Below are 27,658 nucleotides of genomic sequence, written 5' to 3'. Positions count from 1 at the left end.
AAAAAACAAACAACTAATACTCACCTCACTGCTCACCCTCTCCCAAGGTTGAAATCTTCTCTTCTTACTGCTGCCACACTAATGCAGGCCAGTACTTCCAGCCCCGATTAGGTCCGGGACATCCCTTGACACATGCAGGAATGTCCCAGGCCTAGTCGCAGCTGGAAGTCCTGGGCTTGCATGAATATGCCCGTTGTTTCAGAGCACGGAAGCCATAAGAAGAGGCACTGAGCGCCGAGGACTGTTTGGCGAAGAGTGAGCAGCAGAAGTGGCCAGAGTAGTAAAGGGAGTTTTTTTTTGTTTTTTTAAATAGTTTGCTGACCCTTTAAATTGTAGGTTAAAAATCCTACCGCCATTTTGCTGAATACACGGGGTGTGAATTACAAAAAAAGAAAATCTGAATTCTGGAAAAATACAGGTTTTTGTAAAATTTGAGTAGAATTCAATTTCACGTAAATTAATTTGCCCAACCCTAATTATGTCGCTATTAAAAAAAATTGGAATTGGTAGAATATACTTGTCTACAGTATCCTGATCTATTATGCCTTTACGGAAATGGGACTTATTTATGGAAATTGGAATTTAAAGGGTATTAGATATATAAACTAATGTTGCTGTCAAACATTCACCCAAACATTAAAGTACAACATAAAAAAAACTTAAAATATTTAAAAGTTTATTGCCAGCCAATATAACAAACAAGCATAGTTGAATATAAAAGGCCAACTCCTGTAAACCATACAGCGGTATGCAAGTATGACATACAATCAGCTATGTTAGTGCTGGAAATAAATCTATATAAAAATCTATGACTGGAGCCTTAACCATTTTGGTGTTTTCAGAACTGCATCAAAGAAATTCAAGTCAAAATGCTAAAACTAAAGAATGCAGAAATAGCAAGTAAGCTTTCACCAACATTGTCTTAATCGGATAAGAATTTGTAGAAAAGGCACAGCAAATGCAAACTACATTACAAATAATGTGTTACCCATACACATTTCTAAATACATAAAACATTTTCTTTAACCATTTTGGTAATAAAGAGCTTGTTAAAAGCCATTATGCCCCTCATAACAAAAAGATTAAAGTTTGTTTTTCAGTGCACATGTTATAACATTTCAAATAAGAAAATATAAAGCACGTACTTTAGCCAAGTGTTATTTTTAAGGCCAAAACCAATATAGTTTACCCCATTAGATAGTAAACCCCATTACCAATTAATTTCCCAAAGAACTACTGCTAACAGATTGGAAAGAATAGCTGTATGAAGAGGATGATGAAGCATCAAAACTTCCTCGTCGGGATCCACTTCGAGAACCTGAACGAGATCCTGAGCGGGATCCAGGCGCTGAAGATACATTATATGGGCTACTTATTCCTTTAGAGGACACTGAAGCTGCTTCCAACATTCTCAAGCCTGTTACATCTTCAACCATTGAACGATCAACTGCTTCTTTGTAGGAGATTTTCAGTTTAGTTTTTGGACAAGTCAGAATTTTGGGGTAGTTGCTGAGGTCTCGTAATTTCTGTGCAGCACGACCATCAATTATACTTTTCCGTATAGCTTCTTCTGTTGTAATTCTGGATTGTGTTTCTGGATCGATAAGGCCTCCTGTTAAGTACTGAAACTCAAGGAAACGTTGTCCAGCTTCATATGGCAGCCAGTTTACCTTCATAGCTTCGGCAGCAGATAATTTTTTCTGCCCTCTAACACCATCAAAACCAGAATATGCTTTCTGGGCTTGCTTCAGTCTGGCTGACATATCCTGATCTATTATGCCTTGATTGACAGCATCTTGCAGGGGAATTCTTTGACCAGAGTTTAGGTTTATAATGCCACCTGTGCATGCCTGTGCTTCAAGTAAACGCTGTCCAGTAATTGTATCGACAATACCACGCTTGATGCCCTCTGAAATGGAGATTTTTTCTAAATTTTCTGTATCAAATATGGCTGCAATAGGACTGATTTCCTCTAAAGAGTCTGAAAATGAGCCACTTTTAGACCAGGAGCTTGAGCTTGTTCGAAACTTGGGAGATAATAGGGATTCTTGTCTTGAAGTAACTAGTACATCATCACTTAGATTCTTGTTGGAGATCATGTCTGCAAATTGAGTAAGGCTTAGGGTACCAGCACGGTATTGTTCAAAGTTGCTTTTATTGATTATGTTCAAGTCTATTGCTTCTTGGACATCATATTGGTTGCCCGTTTTGCGGTCGACAAGTACAACTCTGGTTGAGCCATCTGAACCTGTAGTAGTTATTTCTTCCCATTCACATTCTTGTTCTGAAAGCTCAAGATAGGTGTCATAATCTATAAGCCCTTTGTTGTAAGCTTCTTGTACAGTCATTTCCCTGTTGGTATCTGGGTCAACTATTACCACTCTGCGTTTCCTAGAAGTTTTCTTTTGGGATGCTTGGACTAACTTTTTCTTTTCTTTTAATGGCAGTAGACAAAGATTGGTTTTGTCATCTACAATGCACCGTTCTTTTAATTGCAAGTATGTCAAATTTTCCTCTGTGTTAGGATCAAAAAAGCCTTTGGTGTCATCACTAGGATCTGAAAGGATTTCATTCAGTTCTTTATTGAAATAACCACGTTTATATGCGACATCAACTGGTAAACGATGACTTGCTTTTGGATCAATTATTCCACCAGTAGCTATCTGAGCCTCCAACAGGCGGATACCATGACCTTTTTCAATAAGCTCTTTGTTCATAGCCTGAAACAATGAAATGATGTTCCCAGTTTCTGGGTCTTTGTAGCCAGTTACAGCTCTTTCTGCAGACAGTAATTTTTCCTTAAATTCAATTCCAACAAGTCCTCTTCTGTAAGCTTCTTCAACTGGAAGTCTTAGATTATTTACTGGGTCCACTATGAATCCTGTTGCTGCTTGCGCTTCCAGTAGTTCCAGTGTGGTTCCAGGTCTTAGCAATCCCTTTTTCATTGCATCATAGATTCCTAACTTTTCTTTTGTAGCCTCATTGTAGATACCAGCAATACAACTGGATCCTTGCAGAAAATCTTTAATTCGTTCACTGACTTCTTCCACTGATATCTGCCCAGATTCTAGTTGATCTACAGTAGAAGAGCGAATTATACCCGACTCTACTAACTCTGTCAAAGGTACTTGATGTCTGATACCAGGGAATGAAAGGCTTTTCTTCATAACTGGAATCAAAAGTAATCCTGTGTGGGGTTCAACTCTGCATTTCTGCTTAAGTTGTGCATAACTGACGTTCTTCTTAGTGACTGGTTCTATGTAATACTTTCCATCATCACTGGGGTCATTAAGAGATTTATGTAAATCACGGTCAATCAAGCCACGAGATAAAGCAACCTCAATGGGCACAAAGACACTGTTCACTGGATCAACTATTCCACCTGCAGCGACTTGAGCTTCTAAGAGCCGTATACCAACTTCCCGACTAATCAGATTTTTCTTGATAGCCTCTGAAGCACATACAATTTTTCCTGAGAAAGGATCTTTGAAACCAGTAACTGCTTTTTCTGCAGTGTAAATGGCTTCTCTGTCTTGGAAATCAATGAGGTCCCTAGCTACAGCATTGTCTACTGAAAGCTTTTCATTCCTGTCTATGTCTATTATTCCTCCAGTCGCAGCTTGAGCCTCTAGTAACATGACTGAGCTCTCAGGTGAAATCAGTTTCCTTCTCTTTGCTTCCACAAATGAATGTTTCTCTTTAGGTGTTACAGATACTCCGGCAATTGCACCAGCTCCCTTCAAGAAGGGTTCTATTTCAGCGGCAACTTCTTCCAGTGTTCTCTGGCCCTTTATTAATTTTTCGTAAGTAGACTTTGTTATTATCTGACATTCCAAGAGCTGATGTGCTGTAACTTTTTTCCTCAGACCATCAAAAACAAATTTGGAAAGATCAACTGACATGTCTTCATCAGTTTGAATCTGCTTACTTGATGATATAGGTCGCCTCCTAAGATTGTCTAGTTCTCTTTCAAGAGAAAGTCGTTGATTGTCAAAATCTACTTGAGTCAACCGTTGAGTCTCCTCCATCTTCCGCCTGTATCGCTCTTCAATAGATCTAATCTCTGCCTGCAATCTTTCAATTTCAGCTTTATATGAAACTTTCTCTCTTTCACTTCTCTCCCAATCACTCTCAATTCTCTTCACATCTTCCTCCTTTCGGGTGTATTGTGTTCTCCACTGATTAAGGTCATTTCGAATTTGCTGTTTCTCTTCTTCCATGCGTTGCTTATTACGTGTTTCTGCATCTAATGAAGACTTTGCACGACTTAGTTCCTCCTCAAGACGTTGCAGCCTTGTTCTGTCTTGTTCCAAAAGTTTTATTTTCATCAAGAGGCTTTCTTTTTCTTGAACAATTTCTGTACACTTCATACTAGATTCCTGTATCTTACCGGTGGCCTGCAACAAAAGAAAAGAAATACAAAGAAAAGATTGTTTATTGCCATAATCAGCCTACATCACCGACAACAATTTACTCATATTTACAATACTACCAGTATGGGACCTAAAATCTCATATTGTCCTTTTCATTTCGGTATGCTAATGAAGCATTTTTATAATGAAGTAGAAACTATGTATTTGACTACATTCCCATCCCACACAATATGAAATGTTTAAAATGTAAAATTACACTGCATTAAAATAAGGATTGAACAAAAGTAAGGCTATTGGTTGGTTATAGCATGCTACCGTAGATTTTGCTTTCGGTGATTTTATTCTATAATTGGTCTGAAAACTGAAAAATACACAAAACAGAACAAAAACATTTACAAACGGAGACAAAATTTAATGAGAACAGACTTGATTTACTGACATCTGAGATTAATACAATGATTGGAACATAAACAAGGTTAGTGAAGACTTCGGAGAGTAAATCAAATCACAACATAAACAAAAGAGAAATGTTTAATAAGATTGACAATATGGAGATTTTATCATTTTAGAAGTTACAGAAATGGTTTAATTAGGTGCTTAAATTAGTGTAGCTTAAATAGGTGCACACATTGCTATACTAAATACATTTTAAATATGTATGCTCTTTTAAATATATTTATCATAAATACATGCAAGTATAGTATTTAGCCTCCCCGGCCTAAATATGACAAATACAATAAGTAGTGAATGTATCTATGTAACTGGCCTAGTATTAAATATTATATGCTTTTTAATAAAATTATTAATAATGCTTCATTTTTTATTTTGTTATTACTAATGAAATTTATCTTAATTGGAATTCTGGACTTTGTGTGTGAGGTTTCCAGAACAGTTTAATGCCCGCTTACTGCTTTATAGATAACCAAAAGTGCACCCCTGTCCTCAAGGTGCCCAAAGTTAGAAAGACTCATATTTTGGCAACTAGAAATTCAATTATAAGTTATTAGAAGCTAATTACATATGTTAGATTATAGAATGACTAAATTACTGGACAGAAAACACATTAAAGGAAATTTATGTGAGTACCTCTAGTGCTTGCTTTTGGAATTTTTCAATTTCCTGTCTCAAATTTTGCCTCTCTTTCTGTAATTCATTTATTAGGCCCTGTAGCTCCAAAGATCGCTTGTTGCTGATTTGCAGCTGGTTCTTTAACTCTGTAATAGTTGCATTTTTTTCACCATCCACTTCATCTTTACATTTCTTGACCTCCTCATTTTCCAATCTAACATAACGCAGCTCCTCTTCAAGCCTCAGGTGTTCTTTAGTCAGATTTTCTGTTATTGACTGCAGCCTCTCTATTTCTATTTTACTCTCATTAAGGCTTCGGTTTCTCTCTTCAATGGTTTTCTGCAGGTGCTCATTTCTTATGTGAGCCTGCCGTAAGTTTTCTTGTTCTACATGTAATTGGCGACGTAGACTTTCCACCTCGGCAACAAGTTTACTCAACTCATCAATGTTTCTCTGCTGGTCTCTGAGCTGACCATCTAAAGACTCTCTCTGTTGTCTTAAGTCTTCCTCAGTTTGCCTTTTAATGATTGTAACTTGCTCTACTTGTTGTGTTAGCGTTGTGATCTTTTTCAGTTGCTCACTACTTGTTCTTCTAAGAGCTTCCAACTCTTCTTCTAACTTTTTATTTTTTGCATGCTCATCTGCAGCAATTCTTTTTTGCCTGTTAATCTCTTCCTCAAGTTTGTTCTTCTGTGTCTCCAATTCTTTCAGTTTGACTTGAAGTCTGTTTATTTCATTTTCTTTTCCTTGTTTTTCTACTGACAGCTTTTCATAGTCTGATTTAAGCCTTATTAATTCTTGCTCCTGAATCTTTAATTTGCTTATGGTCTCTGTGGCAGTGGTGTTGGATTTTTGTAGATCAAACTGGTTCCTTTGAAGTTTTACATGCTCCTCCTCAAGTTTCTTCTTTTGGTTTATTTCAACCTCAATAACTTTTTTCAATCTTTCAATCTCTTTATTGCGTTCCTGAATTGTTTTGGCAGCATCGTCAAGGGATTTTTTATTTATTTGCTCCTCCTCAGACCTAAGCTTGGTGAGCTGCTTCAACTCAATCTCCAATTGCTGCTTCCTTTGAGTCAAATCTGATGTGAATGACTTCTGCTGGTGAACATCATCTTCTGTTTTTTTCAAATTAATTGTCATTTGTGTCAAAGAGGTCCTTAATCTGTTTAACTCTAATGACAAGTCTCGTTTCTCTCTTGCTAGACTGTCCACCTGTTGATTCAAGCCAGTCATGTTGTCTTCTTTTTCAATGCTTAGTTCGTGGATGGTGGTTTTTGAAATATTAATTTCTGTCTCATACTTGTTTCTTAAATTTATAAGCTGATCGTCATAATTGTTTCTTACCTTTACAAGCTCGTTTTCATATTGTCTCTGACGTGCAGCCTCCTCCTGAAGTTGGTATTTTAATTTGTCAATCTCACCGTTTCTATCTTGAATTGTCCTGCTAGCTTCCTCCAGTGATATCTTAAATCTTGTAACTTCCTCTGAGCTACTATTAATCAACCTTTGTAGTTCCTTTTCTAATTGCTGCTTTCTCTGAGTGATCTCAGACCCTGAGGCTTTCTGTTGAAGAGCATCATCTTCTGCCCTTCTGCGTTGTTCATTTGTTTGGACAATGTTTTCATTAAGTCGAGTGATTTCTTGGGTAAGATCTCTATTTTCTCTTGCTAATTTCTCAAGTTGCGCTCTTAATTCATATGTGTCTTCTTCCTTCTGAACCGTTATTTGCTGTATTGTTGTCTTCGTAATGTTTATTTCAGATTCATACTTGTTCCTCAAACTACCGATTTCGTCACTATACTGCTTCCTTACCTTTGACAGCTCATTCTCATAGTCCCGCTTCCTCTGGCCTTCATCCTGCAGAAGAACTTTAAGCCTCTCTATCTCATATTCCTTCTCCTTGATTATCTTGTCCGTTTCAATTTTTTGACGGTTGACACCTTCTAAGTCACTTTGCCTCTTTTGCTGAATTTGGCTAAATTCATTCTTCTGGAGCTCACATCTGTCCTCCAGTGCTTTTCTCCTCCTTTTCTCATCATCAATCTCATATGTGAACCTGGTGATCTTTTCATTGAGTTCAGTTATCTGACTATAGCATTTATCAAGGTTCTGTTTTGCAGAAGACCCTTCCATTTCTGCCTTCCTCTTCATATCTTCCAGAAGAAGGAGTCTTGATTTGTACTCTGAGCACTCGGTCTGATATTTTTGCAGATTTTGATCAAGAAATTTGTTTTTCTGGGAGTTATCTGAATTTGCATCTCTGGCAAGACGCAGTTCCTCTTCAAGAAGCTCAATCCTAGTGTTTTTCATCTGTAAAAAAAAAAAAAAAAAAAAAAATGTTTGTCACAATTCAATATTCCGATTATAATTTTCCAAAACAAAAGTTAATGTCCTTTTATTTGAGCCATTGATTTAATGAATGAATATTGTCCGATGTAAACGTGTCAGTGTTTTTCAGCAAATTGCATTTTTTACGTGGGCCGAAATATGAGTGTTAGTCAGTAGGACACCCCCTCATTTAACCATAGTATGCAAACTAAGTGGATGAACAATTTTTATAATAGTTGATCCCCATGTAATTTACACATGCAGATTACTGCAAATGGAAACAGAAGTATAAATGAGTGTCAATTGACATGATGTCTTCTGAAACTGAAGACCGTTCAATCGAAAGTCTATAACATGCCTGTCTTTGGTCTCATAGGAGAGCAGCTCTTAAGCCTTTTTTTTAGCGATCTGTGGAGGTTTTAGCAGAAGAACCCCTATGATCAAAATATCTGACAACTCTATGACATGTCAAGTATTCTATTAAAATGCAGTTACATTTTAATTAAAACATAAATTCTTATTCATATGTTCTCCATGGACAAACATTGTCAGATTGGGTTAAATAAAACACTCTATAAGGTGTATGCATGGTAAAATACCTTTAAGTCTTCCATGCTCTTTGACATTTCATGCAAAAGTCTGTATAAATCATTTCCTCTAGTTAGCAACTCTATGTAGCGTGCTTGAATGTCAGAAGCCTGAAGAATAAAAAATAACATGGGTTATGCTTGTGGTTGTCTTAGCAGAGTAAAGAAGATGCTAATTATCTAATATATGCAGCTTTACAACAAGCAATTACATATTTGCAGTTACCTTGCTGCCTAAAATAATGACAACTTTACTAGTTGTCCCATGATAATTAGTCTGACAATAATGGTATCACATGCACATTTTGTTGCCACTACTTAAAAAATAATGGCCAATCTTATTTTCCCTAAAATATGTTTATATCTGTTGAATGGTTTGATAACTTCTGAACAGACATACAAAAAAATATATATATGTTTTACTAACTTCTTGCAAGACAACGACTGCTGGGGATTGTACCACGGTCCTTTTTATTGGGATGTTAAGTAAGGTTTCCAGTCCAGAGCTGTATGACGCCAGCTGGAGCTCATAATCCTGAATAATAAAAACAGGAAAACATTAATATTAATGCTTTTTATATAGTGTATTATAATGTATACTATGCCATTAGATGGTGATGCTTTAAGCTCATAATACATTATTTGTGGATGTCGTAGATTTGTAGATTTTAGTGAAGACATTGCAATAAAAATCTACAACAGTGTACAGTATAATACTTGGGATGGGGTTCATGAAACCTACTGTATATGTGATGGATTATGATCTATACGCACCCTATATATCATGTATTTTTATATAATACTATGAAGTACAATTAGAATTGGAGTGAAAACAGAAAATATTAGGAAAAGAGGTACAGACACTATTTAGAGTGTACTGTCATGCGGGTCAGATATTGGCTTACCTTGATAGAAGATGCACATTGGTCTGCAGTCTTCATCACCTCTTCTACCTTTTCTCTTTTGCTTTGTATTTCGACATTTAAATTCTAAGACGCAAAAGAAAACTTTTCAATTCTGGAACTTCTGTACATTCGATACATTTATAAGATTGGTTATATAGTCTACGGTGCAAGGTTTAAAGACTACAACCACAAATATGTTAACGAAAAAGTTTAGAGGGACGATCAGTTTTACCCACCTTTTGTTCATTTAGATATCTTGCAACGGTGTTGGCATCTGAAAGCTTCGCAGACTCTAATACATCTATCTTCTGTTTGGTGTCACTGATCCACTTGCTCAGGGACTGATACATATCTCGGTAATTCCTCAGCTGTTTTCCTTGCTTTTCAAGCTCCCAAGATCTAGATAAGGGAGCATTGTTAGACTCCTGTACATATGCAACCTCATAAGAACCAAATGAAGTCTTTTATTCATTCTCTATATTATTCCCATGGTAACATTAGTCCTATGGCAGCACTAGGTGGCCCACATTTCCAGTCTATAATACTTATACACCCCAATGTCTTCAGCCTCATCCAAAACACATTGTATTGGCTACAGCATAAAAATCTGTCCCCAGAATATAATGTTTGTGTCTCATTTCTGTAGGAAAACACATTTACCTATCATCAATTTCTTTTTCGATCCTATGCCAGCGTTCCGTCAGTTGATTGGCTTTGTCAGAGAATTTGGAGAGGTCTACTTCACAATATGGATAGGCCTGGACAACACGGTCATTTATCTGCAATGTTTTCTTCAGCTCTGTATCCAGAGATATCAGCTGGGATTTCTTCTGTTCTAGCTCAGATTTCATTTTCTAAAATTCAATATTGTAAATCTTAATATAGGAAATACTGTATGATGTTAAAAACAAACACACGGCTAAAGTTGTATAGTTGGACTTTTTTTATGTATGGTTACAGCATGGTGTATGAGAACTTTGGAGATCATGAAATTTCATTCTCTCATTGACTGATTTGGAGGTAAAATCTCTAGACCAATAGTTACTAAATAGATAAAAACAACAAGCAAACACCAAACGTTTTTATCTGTCCATACACCTGATTCTCAGCTTTTTCTTGCAACAGACTTGTATACATTTTGGTTGAGCGAGTACGAGTTCTTGATGGGGGAAATCGGAGTAAGATTGAGCCTTGAAAGTCAACATATCCGATTCTTCTTTCTCCTGACATCAGCTGTTGAAGGAGAGTCGATAGGCCCCTGTATGCATAAGGTTCCCCTAAATCATTCAACTTTGCTCTTTGCAAGTGAACGCTACTGGCCAGCGTCCCTGCGTGTCCACTCTCCCTCCTCCCGGGAGGGACGCAGATATATTCACCACCCCGGCTGTGCTTCCTGCTGCCATGGTTCCACTGGCCTGTGGACACTGCACAGGTCTCCCGGTGGCGCGCCTAGTACGTGCGCACTCTCACTCTTAAAGGGTCAGTGCACGCATTTTAGAAATGCCCCCAGCCAATAGCTGGGAGGCATCAAGTATAAAAAGCACGCTCCCCAGTAGGGAGGTGCCGGAGCAACCCCTGTAGTTTCCCTACTGTGTTTGTGTAACTAGTATGTTGCCAGGTCCCTATCCTTGAGTTAATTAGTGTATGTACCTGAACCCTGACACAGCTCCGGCGGTACCTGAGCCTGAAGACGCAACAGCGGTACCTGAGCCTGAAGCCGCAACAGCGGTACCTGAACCCTGAAGCTGCACCAGGGCCCCTGAAGCCGCACTGGCGGTACCTGAACCCTGAAGCCGCACCAGCAGTACCTAAATCCTAAAGCCATGGATGGTTTTAAAATAATAAAAAACAGGCATGCTCACTTTCCAGAGCCCCCACGGATACAGTGCAAGGTACTTCTGAGGTCTGTGAAGACCTCAGCAACACAGTTAGGTGACTGGAAGAGAGCATCAAAGGATGTTTTTTTTCCATGATGCACTCATCTAGTCACCTTACCGCTGTAGTAAATCACACCTGCAGCATTCAGATAACTAGAAGAAAGCATCATCAGAGAACACACTTTTACAGTAACTTGACCATCCTGTGACTTCTGAAATGAGCACACATCACTTTCAAAGAAGGCACAGACCTCTGAAGCAGTCTGTGGTAGATCTGCAGGGGCACTGAAAGAAGACTATGCCTCTGTTAAATACTTTAAAATCATCCATGCCTAAAAGAAACATGTATTTAGGTGTCAGACAACCCCTTGAGGCAGAACTTAAAGCACCACCCCAGCATGTTTTTTTTTATTGCAGAGCTGGAGTGGTGCTACTAATCTAAGGTCCCTGACCCTACTCTCATATTTACCTGTCGCCGTCTTCCCCTTCTGCCAGTCTCCGGAAGTTTGTGACCTGCCGGATCGCTCCAGTGTTCCATGGAGCGAGCTGGAGGTCAGTCTTCAATGTAAGTCTATGAGAGCCTAGTTCCGGCTCGCATAGACTTGCATTGGGGGCTTGTGACGTTGCTTCTGCCTTCCAGCCAAGAAGTTGTGGTCACAAGATGGCGGCACCAAAAAAAGATGAAGATGCCGAAGGGTGAGTATAAGACTGAGGGCAGGGACCTTACATTAGAAGCACCACTACAGTGCTAAAAAAAAAAAAACGCTGGAGGGCGTTAATGTTTTTCTGGTGACTTGTAGCTCTCAGACATATATTTCAGAAATTAGAAAGTAGTATCGGACTTCATTAGATAAAAAATTGTATTCAGGAATAAAAATATACTTTCAGTCCAGCACATCTGAGGCCAGATACAGACGAAACGGAGACTTCAGAAGCATTTTAGTATACTGGTTGGCAACTTTCTTACCTTCAATGCATTTCTATAGGCTTCAACTTTTGCTGGATCAAGTGAAATAGTTTCTTCTTCTGTCAGTCGAGCTTCATAAACCTTTATCAGATCCTCAAGCTGAAGAATGTTTTGAAGTAGAATCCTCAGTGCCTGAAGTCTTAAGGACACATAAAAGTAAGAATTAGCAGGAAAAGAATACAGGATACCTGTGTAAAGAATGAAGACTGCTCACTAATTTCTGGGTTGCATCTGCTTAATAGTAAAATGTTTAATAGGTTTAAATCCCATATGATAACCTGGCCTAGGAAGATTTTTCAGTTTTGCCAGATTAGTAAAATCCAGACAATCAATTGTCAGATTAATGGAATTTTGCTGCATTGTTTTTATTCTTGTTAAAAGGAGTCTGTCAGATTATGCCTAATAAACCATCTACAGCTCTGAGTAAAGGTTTTCAACCACTCCTTCACCTGAAGGAACATAGCATACAGGCTGTGAGTCAGTCAATCAGGAGGAGGTGGGGAATAGAGCTGGAGTGACAGAGGCTTCATCTCTACAAGAGATCTTTAGCCTCATTTGCATATAATTTGAAGTGCTTCTTTTTCAGTAACGGAGGAACGGACTGGTTATGTAAAAGTATTTCAGGTCTTGACTTTGAAAGAGCTACATGGGCATATAAATAATTTGGTGGGTGAAATCCTGCTGACAGATTCACTTTAAGACATGTAATGGACCACTGCCCAATTATGTCAGTGACTGATCAATTCTAAAATCTTTCACATGTGTTGTATATTCTCGATACGACTTTTGAACGGTACCGCCCCTACTTTGGGCAATGGCTATACTGACATACTGTGCATGCATGAGATTTCAGTACTGCTCACAGTTACTGTCACAACGGTGCAGCTGGCCATCAAGGCTAAGGGGTTGGCAGTAGACGAAGGTTAGTGTTGCATGACTTGTCTGAAATAGGCTGCCTGGAAACGTAAATGATTTACTAGGCATAATTCCATTTTTGTCCTTTAGAGGAAGCTTGTATAATAAAATAGCTATGTAGCATAATGATGCGTTCCTTTGTGATGTCCTTTTAAAGCCAGTACCTAAATTGGTTTATATTGAGTAACCGCTTTTTTTGTCCAATATGACTAAAAAAATGCTAAATGCTGAAGTCCCTCATAAACATGTTAGTGATCTAGAGTTATTAAACCACCATTGTTATGTGTAACAGTGATGTAATAATACTTTATTGTACCTTTCCAAGTGGTCTGCAGAAAAACCATGGATATTCTCCATTTTCTTCAGAAGCGCATTCAGCTCTGACTGCATATACGCAGACTTGTCTGAGTCCTTTAAGCTCAGGATCATCTCTTTAATCTTGGTAAGTTGTGATGCAAAGTTTTGTCCATCTCCTCTCAAAGCCTGTCAAAGAAAAGTAGAAGAAAGCGACCAGAATTTTAGGTAAATAACACCCAATTATAAAGCACTAGCAGGGCCTACTCATCATTAAAATATACCATCATCCCGAAAAAAACCTTCACAATTTGCATTTTATTTCATATACAAATGTAAATTTACTATATATCCTTACCCACTACCTTTCCCACCCCTTTGTGGGCATGAACATGGGCGCCACTGCATTTTATAAGTCCATTGTATTCCATACCATCCTTGTTAAGAAATATTTAATTTGCTCCATAAAATTTCCAGTGAAACATATTTTTTGGATCTTCTCTAAGCAGTGCTGTGGCCCTGGGTTTAAGTCCCAACAAGGACAACATCTGCAAAGAGTTTGGGTGGGTTTCCTACCACACTCCAAAGGCATACTGATAGGAAAATTTAGATTGTGAGCCCCAGTATCTCATCCTGCTTTTTTCCTAATTCTCTGACATTATTCCAAATATCACTATTTTGCAAAAAGTGTGCATTATGTTTTCTAATATGGCTTACATACAGGCACCATTGATAATATTCCCTCATATACTTTATCAATGGAGTATAAAAAGCGCAGCAAGCTCGAATGAAAATAAGTTGAATTTCTCAGAAGTTGCAATAGTGACATACCTCTAAATCGTTTATTCTGTATGAGAAATCTCTAAATGTTTCTTGATCGACATTGTAGACATTCCTTTGCAGAAGCTTGGTCTCGTGGATCTCCAGTTGCTGGCGGATCTTTTGGAGCTCTAAAAGCAGCCAGTTCTCCTGCTTTAGCCTGTCACTGTCTACTACAGTAGTAGAAGTATTGCTTCCTTTCAAATTGGAGGCAGTATTCTGGGTAACAACTTCAACTCTTTCAGCTGAAATGAAATAGACAAATAACATCTTGTTATGTGACAATAAAATGCAGCTCTGAGAATAAAAATTAAATATCAGAGGTAAATGCATACATAAATCAACATTAAAGGAGTCGTTGTCTGGTAACATGTTGTCATTAAAGCACACCTGTCAGCAGGATTGTGCTTAGTAAACTACATACACTGTCAGGTGGGCGACATTACATTGATTAATATGATACCTTTGTTGATGAAATCCATCCTGTGGTTCTTGTGTAATCTTTACTTTCAGTTTGGAGATAATGATATGCTCGTGCTCCGGGGCGCTCTATCTGGTGCTCTGATTACATATTCATCTGTATGCTCTTATGACAGCTCACTGTGCCTTCACTGACCAGCCTCCTATTTTACCTGGCCCCGCACTACTAGATGCCTTATGTAAAATAGGAGGCAGGTCAGTGAAGGCACAGTGAGCTGCCATAAGAGCATACAGATGAATATGTAAGCAGAGCACCAGAGAGCGCCCCCCACAGGCCGCCCTAAAGCACGAGCATACCATTATCTCCAAACTGAAAGTAAAGATTACACAAGAACCACAGGACGGATTTAATCAACAATGGTATCATTTTAATCAGTGTAATGCCGCCCACCTGACAGTGTATGTGGTTTATTGAGCACAATCCTGCTGACAGACGCACTTTAATATCAGAATTCTGACAAGGGTTGGATGTAACCACTGAATGAAGTTCCACTGAGCAGCTCTACTCAATGTGTAGCAGCCGCTGCCAAGTACTACAGAACAGCTCCTATTCTCAAGCATAGAAACTGTTCTGCAGTACTAGGCAGTTCCTGCTACTCATTGAATAGGAGCTGTTTCTCATTATCCAGAAGTAGCCATTACACATTGAATGGAGCTACATAATGCACCTCCTTCTGGCTGGAGCCGAACAAATAGCTGATCGGTGGGGGTGAACTCTGAATAGGTCATTAATATCTTGTGGACAGACAACCCTTTTTAGAAAAGAAGTCACAAATCACACCAAGCTGCCAGACAACTGTGCTCAATGGACTGCTAGATTACCGATATCTGGTCTCTGGCCAATTAGAAATAAAGCTGGATCCAAATGGGCTAGATTAATATTAGCATAAAAACGCTGCTGTGTATTGTGGCCTGTAATTTAATGTAAATGTGGAACATTTATCTTAGAAGATATGACACTTAGTGTATGGCGATTTGCATGCCCCTATTGATATCCAACATATTGTAGATCTATACGATATCTATCCTAAAACCAGTTGTATGAATGAGGCCTTAAATTATTACATTCTTACAACCTTGAATACTAATGGACATTGCATTTAAAAATCATGACAACTGAAATGTAATAGAATGGGGTAATCACTGTTTCTATAACCATCTGATGGCCATCTGATTCTGCCCAAATCTACACAGGCGGTATATATGACAAGCATGGGGTGTGGTAGGAAATGTAGTTTGTAAGCTGAACGTGAACATATTTACATACAAGTATTTATTTGCTGCTGTGGTCGTGTCTTGATGTACGTGGTCTCCTTAGTTTGGTAGCTGGGAAGTTGTACCACCAGGGTCTGATAATGCTTCTGTGCTTCAGAAAACTGGTTGTGCATTTTTCTTTTGTCTTCATCACCGAACATGTTTGAACCCTGGCTATTTCTCATGAATTCCTGGTAATGTACTTCCAAATCTGATACAACCCTTTGGTAGTCTTCTTGACGCATGGTCTTCAGCTGTAATAAGAAGCCATATATTTAATAACATACATTTTAAATACTTCTGGACCACTGATAAACAATAAATGCTTGGGTGTTCTATATTCTGCTCTGCAGCGCAGCAGCCGCACGACGACATCATGCAGCTGCGGATGCGAGGAGTCGTTTGTCAGACACAGACGAACTCCCCATAGAGAAGGTAGAGACTGTAATAAACCACCTCTGCCTTCTCCATTGCTGTATAAACATCGCTGAAAAAGTGCAATTTATGCGGAATAGGATGAGCTGACAGTGCTTCGACCTCCAGACCCATTGATCAAGTTGTTGCTGGGTGTGGGTATGGAGCCAGAGTTTCTGGGACCTAAGACTTAGATCAGTTCTGCTATGCAGACAGGAAGCTGAATTTTTACTGTAACTAGGGACAATATACCAAAGAATAAAAAGCAGAGGGATAAAAAAACTAAAACAAAAATAAAAAAAAACACATGGCCAATCCATACTGGTGATGATAGCTCCGCCCTCATCGATAAAAAAAAAACTAAAAGAAAGCAAGTTTTGGATATACAAAAATAAATTTTGTTCCCCTCCCCATAATCATTAAAATGTACTTTAGTGGTCTTTTGTGGCAATTAAAAATGTGAAGAAAAAAAACAAAACACATGTATTTCCTTTATTTTCCCACGGATATTGCCGGATATCGGGAAAAAAAAAAGTATGAAAATAGAACAAAAATTAGGCTCCACATTTCGTGAAAAAAAGATGCACAAATTATTTGAATATCCAAAGTAAGAAAAACATTATAGCTCTTTAAACTGCGTGCACAAAAAAACTGAAAATGTGCCTGATCAAGAACGGGGACTAATTGGCCTGGTCTTGAACTGGTTAACCATATTATAATTGCTGATGTGTACATAAAGTCATACCTTAGCAAGTGTCATAGTCCTAATTTTCTCTATGTCAATCATGCAGTAGTGCCAGGACACCAAGCTCTTCATATTGATGTACAGTTGGTTCCAGAGAGTCAGAATTGCTTCATAAAACTGTTCTATCCTGAAATATGAAAGCACATGTTTATTGTACTTATGCTCAAGATGTGAGAGGACATGCAAGCACACAGTTATCAGTTCAGGGGTATGTGCTTGCTATCTAATATTGAAGAAGCCTTAAACAGCCCAATTTTTGGTCAATCACATAATTATATCATCCCACAACTAAAGGTGTCCATACACCTTAGATGACTGCCAGACACCTCTGGCGATGGCTTATCTCCTGGGAGGACAAAAAGATTGGGTGATATTAATTTACTGCCGATCCCCTTCTCCCCAATCATCACGATATGTCTGGGAAAACATTGGTAGGCCTCTATACACTTTAGATGGTCAGCCAGACTCATTGGCAGGTTGGGCCAACTCTTCTCTTGAAACTTAATGACATATCCCTTATAATCAGTTAAAATATTTAAAAATGCTGGAAGATCTTACTTGGAAGACAAGTCTATAGCACCAGGATTTGGTGGAGGGATAATCAAACTGACAGATGGAACCACCATGTCTAGCCCACCAGGACCCGTCACATTCCATTTGCTGCGTTGAGAATTGTTCTTCAAGATGCATTCATCTCCTTTGTGGATAACTTTCTGCGCAGACATTTCAAAAAAATCAAAGTGTAGTAAACCATTTCATACATGTTTGGCTAAATATACAAAATTAAAGGGATTATCCACTCCTTAGGATAGGTCATCAATGTCTGATTGGCCGAGGTCTGATACCCGGCATCCTCGCCGATCAGCTGCTATCTGTGTCGGCGGCAGCGGCCACCAGCAGGAAGTACTCACTTGCCGAGCTGCTCGTCATCAATGTCTGATTGGCCGAGGTCTGATACCCGGCATCCTCGCCGATCAGCTGCTATCTGTGTCGGCGGCAGCGGCCACCAGCAGGAAGTACTCACTTGCCGAGCTGCTCCGTCTACTTGTAGCGGCCAGAGCTTTGTACTGCACATCCGCCTCCTATTCAAATCAGTAGGAGGCGGATGTATAGTACCCAGCAGCGGCCACTACAAGTAGACAGAGCAGCTTGGCAAGTGAGTACTTCCTAATGGTGGCCGCTGCCACCAACACTGATAGCAGCTGATTGGCGGGGCTGTCGGGTGTCAGACCTTGGCCGATCAGACATTGATGACCTATCCTATGGATAGGTAATCAATATAAACATAGTGGACAACCTCTTTAATGCATAGGTATAGAGATAAGCAATTTGATTTGTTCTTTGCCTCACTGCCCTTGTCTGTCAAAGTCCAGTTCTCCACGACAGCTGGTCTTAAATTCTGCACCTAGCATCCTGGGAAAGGCTGGAGCTTGCTAGGACCTGCAGAAGTGAAGACTTGCTGCTATGGAGAAGGTCTATTTGGAAGGTTTAGCGAGTGGGTCATGAGTAATTAAAGAGGACCTGTCAATTGCTCAAAAATATTGAGTCATATACCTTGTAAAAATCCCTGAGCTCCACTGATTCTGCTGCTTGTTTCAGTTTAGACCCACATCTCCTCATTGCAGAGATATTCACATTTATTGCTTTTGGAGCACTGTATGAAATATTTGCTTGCAGAGCAACTGAACGTTTCTTCAGAGTCTTCTCTGAAGGCATGCACTTTCGTCCCTCCCACGCAGACGCTGCCAATAACAGCTCGGCAGCTGATCTAGCAAGATGTGGGAGGGAGGGGTGAAAGTGTATGCTCCCTAGAGAAGACTCTGAAGAAATGCCCAGTTGGTCAACAATGGAGTAATAAAGCGCAAAAAGAAAAAGAGCGGAAAAATCAGGGGAGCTCAGGGATTTGAACAAAGTATTTACCTTAATTTTTTGAGCAAGTGACAGGTCTTCTTTAGACACAATTCTCTGATTTTCGAATTTACATGCTAACAAATCAAAATATAAGTAAATCGTAAAGGATTTATTATACATATTATAAAAAGAAATGATACCTGGTCCTGCTTGTAGTCACAAAGAGCCTTAAGAACAATTGGCTTTTCTCTCTTGTAGTCCGGGTTTCTCGGTTTGAGCTGTACTATTTTCTTGGATTTGTTGACCAAGTTTTGAACCTGTCGCTTGTATTCGTTAATTTTGTCTCTTTCTTTCTGCAAAAATAAAAAAAATTACTTTTAGCCATAGAAACTCCAATATCCAACCGGCTAGTAATATAGATATTATAAATTTAAATAAGTCAGTTGCCATCCAATTCCTAAAAAGTCAAACACTTTGCAATATCGTGCAGAATTTCACATAACTAGAGGTGGAGATGAAGGATTAGGAAATTTGTATATTGATCTGTACAGATTTCTGGTTCTGATTGTTGATGAAATGGAAAGACAGATCAGAATCATACCTCTAAGTCTTTAATCATTTCCAGGACTCGTGGCAATGGCATGCTTTTGTCGCATGGGTACTTCTTTCGGATAGTGTCTTGAAGATTTGTTAAGTAAGTTTGGGTGCTCTGCGCCTCATCAAAAAACTGAAAATATGATGACATTGTGAGAATGAAAGAAAACATTCAGAATGAACAAATAACACATTAGTAAGATTCTATTTCTTGAACTTTTCTATAAATCTAGACCATCATTATAATTAGCAACAATTCTCCATATTAAGCCGAAATAAAGAATACCAGAAGCCTGGGCTTCATGGTTTGCAGTAGGCAAAGTTGGCATGGCTAGGAAACAAACTGCCCTTCTTGACTTTCCAGAAAAGAACAGCAATTGCTTCACAAGTACAAAATCTGCGTGTAGCTTACTTGGAAGTAGGCAGCATTTTCTTTCAAATGAACATCAATGCATTTGGTGATTTGAAGAATCCAGCTCCATTGAGTCTGGAGTGTATCCATATAAGCCTGAGAAAGAGAAGTCTCCATCAATAACAGTGTATAAGGAATAGGCACAGTATACATTAAGTGGCTTAATCCAAAATACAACTTTAATTGAACTAACTTATTGGAGATTAAAGATCCCCCCTACACATTAAACTGAATTAATAGATATTGACAGATTCAGTTGAAAGTGATATAAGTATGGGTGACTCTTGGCTATACCCTGATGGATGATGTTGGGCGACAGAAGGATCTGCCATGACCAATTTCGAACTGTCAATCCTTTTGTTGTTGAAGAGATAAGTCACCACCAAAGATGTCTGACAGACGTTCTCTCATAGAGAACACATGAACGCTCTACAGAGGGAGACCCCTGTATGTGGGAGAGTCGGGCAGAATATCTGCCGAACTACCGATTGGCCAACAGCTATCTAAAGTGTATGGGGGATTTTATCCTGTCGCTTGATTTCAAGAATTCATTAGACAGTGTTGAAGTGGTTACTAAGTTTAATTATCCACTCTGTATGTGACTTTTTATGTCACTTTAGATCATTATTGTAATTTGTACTTAAGTTTTGTTGACTTTTACTTTCAAATACAATAAAGGCATGCTCCAGCACATAAGCCAAATAGAGCCCCCATTCACCCAGCATATGCCAAGAGTATCCCTCTGGCAGCCTCTAGGCTGGTATGCATCGGTATAATGGGTTGTTTTTTTCACTGCATAAACATTTACCGTGCAATATGATTATTTTATGATGGGAGCCTATTGGTAACCTATGCCACCAATGGGCATAGTAACCTAGTGAAATTCATACAGGTAACAGGACTGAATGTCCTTTAATTATATGAGGCTGCATCTTTCACGAGATGCGAAATTTAAGAGGCAGAGTAAACTATTTGGCATGGGAGAAGGTAATATAGTGGACAACATCTAGATATCTTTGTTTAAATTAGACTTGTCATGAGCACTAATGAAAGATGTTTAGCAGAAGTCCTATGTAAAACCTCAAAACACCTTCATGTCTGACAAACTTAGATTTTCTATGCCTGAATATCACCATAAACATCTAAAAATTGTAGCATCGGCGTCTCTGCCCCCTGACAGAAAGACGCCTTCCCCCTTACCACCGCGCTCCAGTCCGCCAGCCTGACTACCAGTCCAGTCCGCCAGCCTGACTACCTGTGTCCGCAAGCCAAGTACAATCTCCAGCCCGACGGTCTGCCTACCGTCCTAACCCGCCAGTCTATCTATGGGCCAGGCTTGCCTGCCTACCCGGAGAACGTACCAGTTACCTGCCGTGCCTACCAGCCAGCCTACCTGGAGGCTCCTGCCAATTACCTGTGGTGTCTTCCAGTCCGTCTTCCCGGATCACCCGTCAGCCTGCCTGCCGTGCTCATCTGCTGTACCAGTTAGTCCCTGCCTTCTGACCCGTGGGAGTCACCTGCTCTCATACAAGGACTGGTCCAGGGTAGCACCTGGTCCCTCTGCTCGGTCCTTCCCTGGTTCACGGAGTCGATTGAGCCGCCGTATGACCTTGGTCAGTCCGAGTTGATACCTAGTTACGCCCCTCTGGTCCCTCCCTGCACCGCAGCACAGAGGTTCCACCACCCGGATCCGTAACAAAAATGTATTTAATTTGCAGCAATGGGAAGAAGGGTGTACCATTGTGGACATTCTCTTATGAAAACAACTTATTTCCTTTAAGGACAAAAGGATTTGGCATTGAAATTTAACGTGCCTGGACCTTCTTTCCATTGACATTTGCTGATGGGACACCAACATATGCAATTGACCGTTTCTGAAGAAGTCAGCTGGAAAAGGTCAACACTCTTCTAATGTGAAAGCCAATTTTAAATAATTACAATGGAGACAAGACTTTGCCTTCAATGACAGCATAAAGGTGCCATTATTTCATCATTTTAGAGCTTTCTGGTTAAGAAGCTCTGATCTTTGCCTTTCATCTCTATCATAGCTTTACCTCAATCTTGTCTGATGCTGGATGTTGACTCAAAATCAGTTGGTCACTTTCTTGTTTCAGCTTGTTCAGTTCTTTTTCCTTAACCTCCAACTGACTCATAAGTTTCTAGAAAATAAGTGAAAAAAGTTGATTAGTTACAGTTTTTCATATAATATTTGTCAGAAGTGCTTCTTTTTCAAAACCCTTGTAAAATGCAACAAAGTTGTAGGAGATGATTTGAGGGGATTTCACTAGTCACACTCAGTGCTGCATTTAAAATTCTGCCAGGTGACCAAATCTGAACATACACATTAAATAAATATTGGTCAAACCAGATAATTTTAGTGACATTGGCCAAACATCTAAAGTGTATGAGGAAGCCTGAATGTCTCCTGATGTCAGATCAATTTTTTTTTTTCCTTTAAAGGGGTTGTCTACTGCTTGTAAATTACTATATTTCCTCCATTTAAAGAAAATTAAAGACAACCTGTATTCACCTCCGGTGTTGGCACCTTACTGCGATAGCAACCCTGGATCTCCCGAGGCTTGCTTGACATTGTTATGTCACGTGAGCCATGCAGCCTATCAGCAGCCACTTCACTCTCACTTCTTTCAGACGTAACAGATATTCATAGGAAGTCAGAAAGCAGTAGCAGCTCTCACTTCTTCTGGATGTTAGTTTCGTCCAACAGAAATAAGTATGAAGTGGCCCATTAGTTGCCACTTATTGGTGACAGGGCTAGTGTGACATAACATTATGGAATACCCAGAACCAACATCGTTTTAATGGTACTGACACCCGTGGTGACCGCAGGCTGTTTTTATTTCACATGAGGGAATATTAATCGAGAAGTGGTTGTCCACCATGCGGACAACCCCTTTAAAGCATTGTTTTTGGTTAGGTAAAGCCAAGTCACCTTAGGCTACCCGTAGGATAGGTGGCAACTGCTAAATCGGTGGGTGTCGGACGGCTGTGCCCCCACAGATCATCTAATTTCACTTAGAATGAAATGGCAGTGTTTTTATTCTCTATGGGACTGCTGGAGATAACCTGAGTATAGTGCTCCAGCTGTCCCATATGGAATGTATGGAAGGGTGGTGAGGCATGTGCACTCCCAATTATGACCACAGTTCTCTTCTGGTGAGAATGTGGCCAGGTGGAGTCGCCTGTCCAGCATGTGGCCTACTGCCTGATAGCCGACCGCTAAACTCTGCTATCATTATTATATTATATTATTATATAGACTATGAATAAAGCAGCAGGGCAGTGTGGGGACTTATTACACCAAGACCTATCATAAGAATTATCATCTGCCTAGTACATAAGTTTTCATTTTGTAGAGACTGCAATATCCCTTCAAGCAATCTACTATTATCAATATTATTCTAGACTGTCTTTATAAAGGCTCCTGATTTTTGCACGTACGTTCAGTAGCAATCTCTACAAAAATTCAGGCTATTAAGTAATGAGGCGCTGGCATTTTATAAGGAAAAGTGTTCTGCATATAATAACTTATTTGTAGCCTCTTTTGAAGATGTATCCACCAACGGAACAGCAGATCTGCTCAAAACATAATGAGTCTTGATTCATGTAAATCAATTTACGGTACATTGTGGAATCTGTCAGGTTTTTGTTTGGATTCTAGTGTTTTTAGCCTCCAGAATAGCACTGCAAATTTCTCTATTCTTGATGTCAAAAACCCTATAAGGTATGAAAAGCAATTGTCAAGCACTGGAGGCTTACAGAGAATGATTCTTGCTTCCTTGGGATGTCGGTGTTCTTATCACTCCAATCATAGAGCAGTTCTTCTTCCTCTCGATCATTGATCCACATGATTTCTCTGGATGTGGCCTGAATGATGTTCTGCAGTTGTCGCAGCTGATCCATTCTTTCAAAAGAGAATTTCTAAATTTGTAAAACAGATGAATATTAGAATGAGGACATATAAATGTATAACCATGATGAACATGTGGAGCTGTAAATTGGGTTCTCAACCAGTCAAGACTAGAGATGAGCGGTGTTCGACTAGAACTGTTCGCCAATCTCAAATTCGAGCTGTTTTGGGCGGTGTTCGAGTCGTTAGACGAACCCGAACGATTTGCCAAAAATTTGGCTGTTCGAGGTTATGTTCGATAACTGTTCGTGCACCAAAAGCGTGTCCTGCATGTCTGGCGCTATTTAGAGCACCAATCATGCAGGGATTGTCTGCCACTCACTGTAATGCCACAGCCATGGTGGTTGTGGCATTACAGTGGTTGCCCAAATCGATGGGAACAGTGCTCACAGTGAAACATGAAAAGCCGGCAATTCAGCAGCGGTATACACCCGTACCCGACAATTTAGAACCAAAAGAATAGAGTATCACACATAGATTAGATAGGTAGAAACATGCCAGTCACATATATAAGAAGTACAGTGACAGTGTTGGTTACTGTACTTGTCATTTAGTGTAAAGGATTTATTAAAAAAAAAAATATTAGTGTTTTCATGCACCGTCTCTTTAAAAAAGCCGGCCGGCAATTCAGCATCGGTACCCGACAATTTAGAACAGCAAGAATAGAGCATCACACATAGATTAGATATATATGTGGCTGACATGTTTCTATCTAAGAAGTACAGTGATAGTGTTGATTACTGTACTTGTCATTTAGTGTTAAAATAAAGGATTTATTAAAAAAAAAAAATTGGCGTGGGGTTCCCCGTAATTTTAGTCTCTAGCGGAGGTTAAGCAGACGGCTGGGGCAGATGTTTGAAGCCTGGGAAGGGGGTAATACCCACGGAGCTTCCCAGGCTACTAATATCAGCCCCCAGCTGAATACCTAGCCTTTACTAGCTATTAAAATGGGGGACCCCAAAAAGAATGACGTGAGGTCCCCCCTATTTTAATAGCTAGCAAAGGCTAGGCAGACAGCTGGGGGCTGATATTAATAGCCCAGGAAGGGTGCCATGAATATTGGCCCCCTCCCAGGCTAGAAACACCAGCCGTCAGCCGCCCCAGAAATGGCGCATCCATAGGATGCGCCAATTCTGGCACTTAGCCTTGCTCTTCCCACTGCCCTGTAGCGGTGGCAGTGGGGTAATAGGGTTGGGGTTGATGTCAGCTTATAATGCCAGCTGACATCAAGCCCAGGTTAGTAATGGAGAGGCGTCTATAAGACACCCCCATTACTAACCCCATAGTCAAAGTTACAAAAAAACACAAACACCCAGAATAAAGTCCTTTAATTGAAATAAAGACACAATTCTTTATTGTTCTAAATTAAACCATACTTACCATCACGCCCATTCCAGCTGAAGCCAACGATCTCCTGCAATAAAAGTAAAATAATAAAGCAACATCATCTTTACCTTTCCATGGTTCCCACGACAGCTTCAGCTCTGCTACATTCACATGACAGGCTGGACCGCAGCAGAACGCTGCCATCCAGCTTGCCATGCGGCAGACACTGAGAAGCGCAGGCATGCTTGCGCTCCTCAGTGTCTGGCTGTGACGGCATCCAGATGAGCAGAGTTCATGTCCAATGAACTCAGCTCACCTCATGCATGTCACTGACAGCGTGGGAAAATTCTCCTGCGCATGCGGTGAGTGCAGGAGAATTTTCCCACGCTGTCAGTGACGTGCATGACAAGCTGGATGGCAGCGCTCAGCTGTGATCCAGCCTGTCATCTCAATGCCATCCCAGTGTGGGAGAATTCTCCTGCTCAAGCGCTGAGCTCTGAGAATTTTCCCACGCTGTCAGTGACGTGCATGAGGTGAGCAGAGTTCATTGGACATGAGCTCACCTCATGCACGTCACTGACAGCATGGGAAAATTCTCCTGCACTCACCGCATGCGCAGGAGAATTTTCCCACGCTGTTTTTTTAATAAATCCTTTATTTTAACACTAAATGACAAGTACAGTAATCAACACTATCACTGTACTTCTTATATATGTGACTGACATGTTTCTATCTATCTAATCTATGTCTGATGCTCTATTCTTTCTGCTATAAATTGTCGGGTACCGATGCTGAATTGCCGGCCGGCTTTTTTAAAGAGACGGTGCATGAAAACACTAATATTTTTTTTAATAAATCCTTTAACACTAAATGACAAGTACAGTAACCAACACTGTCACTGTACTTCTTATATATGTGACTGACATGTTTCTATCTATCTAATCTATGTGTGATGCTCTATTCCTTCTTGTCTAAATTGTCGGGTACCGATGTATGCCGCTGCTGAATTGCCGGCCGGCTTTTTTAAAGAGAGTGTCTTCTGAGCAGTTTGTAAGCTTTTGGACACCTTTGAAGGTGTTTTCTATGTGTTTCTATGTGTTTTTGTTTGCCTGCCATTGGTTTTAACGGTGTTCTAAGGTGTTCGACGAACAGTTCCTCGAACATCCCGGTGTTCGACGAACCGAACCAAACCCGAACACTACGGGGGTGGCTCAACACTAGTCAAGACCTTCACCTCTGTGTACATCGCTACAAATCCCAACATGGAGTGTTTATAAATGAAGATTGCTTGCAATTGTATGGGTCATAGGCAATCTCATTCATTTATATGAAGAGTGATTTATGTGGTATTCAGGAGATTGCAAGTATTGCGCCACAGAATGTTTAGGTCTGCTACAGCCAAGTAATAATAGTGGCACTTGTGGTCATAAAAGTTACGTACCAGCAATGCATCGTATTCTTCTTCTAGCTGATAAATTGCTCCTTTCTCACGCTAGACAATTTTAAAAAACATTATATTAGCACAATTGTAAACCAAAATATTAATATACTAAATATTCTATTGATTTGCATATAAACAAATAAACTTCATACACTTAAAAGATCCAGTGGCATTCAAGAGGTAGTGTACAGAATCTTAATCGGGGTCCTAAGTAAGACAAATGCCCCAGTACATTAGATCGGCATGGTTTATACCGGTCTTGAGGAGGCATGCTGGAGCTCTAGGCGCCTCATTCATTAAGAGTTGTATGAAAAGTGGCATGTGCCTCCTTGCGCCTTACCACAAATCTTACTCCAGTCAGAGACTGGAGTAAGATTTCTGGTGTAAGGCACACCGCAGCTCTTAATGAATTGGACAAGCTGTGGTGACACATTTTAGCGGAGCTTGCCGAAACTTGTGAAAACGCCAAAAGTTGTGCACAAATTTTGTGACATGTCAAAGTGTTTTACACCAGAATTCTGGCAAAAAAATGATGAATTAGGGCCAATGTGAAGAAATCTAAGAAGAAAACAACTTCAGTATAAGCACAAACTTGTGTGTCCAAAGAAATATGGTGTAAGTTAACTAGTAGCAGATTTAATTATCTGTAATAATGTAAAAAAAGAATTACCAGATCAGCTTTAATTTTGTCCAGCTCCCATCGATAGTCAGCAATGGCATTGTGGAATTTTCTGTGGTTACCGATCTGCTGCTCTACAGAAGCGGCATCAAATCCCCAGTCAACAATTTCTATTTGACGCTAAAGGAGATAAACAGATTGAATAAAATTAACAAAGACTGAAGGTTGCAGCATGCGAAACGTTACCCCTTGGATCTCGGTCAGATGCCTATCACCCAGCAAAACTAGACCTCACACTTTGCACTGATGAGGGGCAGTACCCCGAAAAAGTGACTAAAAATTGAGATTTTGATTTTGGCTTTAATCCTAAGTCATGTGACAAGGCTCGTTAGAGAGTCGATATTGACTTTTAGAATTGCTACTTCCTATAGGTGGCACTAGAGTTCTAGTCCTCTTCC

General features: G+C 39.8%; 1 protein-coding gene across 4 annotated transcripts in view; it reads right to left on the bottom strand.

Moving 5' to 3' along the window:
* Positions 1–659: 659 nt before the first annotated feature.
* DSP (desmoplakin) overlaps positions 660–27,658 on the bottom strand; it is a 53,067-nt gene continuing 26,068 nt past the window's right edge. For 2 of the 4 annotated variants that reach the window (XM_073678734.1, XM_073678733.1), the window contains exons 5-24: positions 27,252–27,380; positions 26,582–26,632; positions 23,664–23,825; positions 21,941–22,045; positions 19,887–19,982; positions 19,482–19,607; positions 19,081–19,233; positions 17,588–17,742; positions 17,030–17,156; positions 15,884–16,124; positions 14,149–14,381; positions 13,340–13,506; positions 12,109–12,247; positions 9,925–10,118; positions 9,501–9,663; positions 9,265–9,348; positions 8,787–8,894; positions 8,372–8,470; positions 5,460–7,754; positions 660–4,397 (exon numbers count right to left, since the gene is read on the bottom strand). In XM_073678734.1, the coding sequence (XP_073534835.1) occupies positions 1,218–4,397; positions 5,460–7,754; positions 8,372–8,470; positions 8,787–8,894; positions 9,265–9,348; positions 9,501–9,663; positions 9,925–10,118; positions 12,109–12,247; positions 13,340–13,506; positions 14,149–14,381; positions 15,884–16,124; positions 17,030–17,156; positions 17,588–17,742; positions 19,081–19,233; positions 19,482–19,607; positions 19,887–19,982; positions 21,941–22,045; positions 23,664–23,825; positions 26,582–26,632; positions 27,252–27,380 (8,007 nt within the window). In that variant the 3' untranslated portion in view covers positions 660–1,217. The remainder of the gene's footprint in view (positions 4,398–5,459; positions 7,755–8,371; positions 8,471–8,786; positions 8,895–9,264; positions 9,349–9,500; positions 9,664–9,924; positions 10,119–12,108; positions 12,248–13,339; positions 13,507–14,148; positions 14,382–15,883; positions 16,125–17,029; positions 17,157–17,587; positions 17,743–19,080; positions 19,234–19,481; positions 19,608–19,886; positions 19,983–21,940; positions 22,046–23,663; positions 23,826–26,581; positions 26,633–27,251; positions 27,381–27,658) is intronic. The other 2 variants (XM_073678735.1, XM_073678736.1) reach the window with 2 other exon arrangements.

This window comes from Phyllobates terribilis, unplaced genomic scaffold (genome assembly GCF_046119375.1).
Source record: "Phyllobates terribilis strain yellow unplaced genomic scaffold, ASM4611937v1 Scaffold_4__5_contigs__length_816908805, whole genome shotgun sequence".
Taxonomy (NCBI): domain Eukaryota; kingdom Metazoa; phylum Chordata; class Amphibia; order Anura; family Dendrobatidae; genus Phyllobates; species Phyllobates terribilis.
The sequence above is the reverse complement of the archived record's forward strand: the minus strand, read 5'-3'. Positions and strand labels throughout refer to the sequence as shown.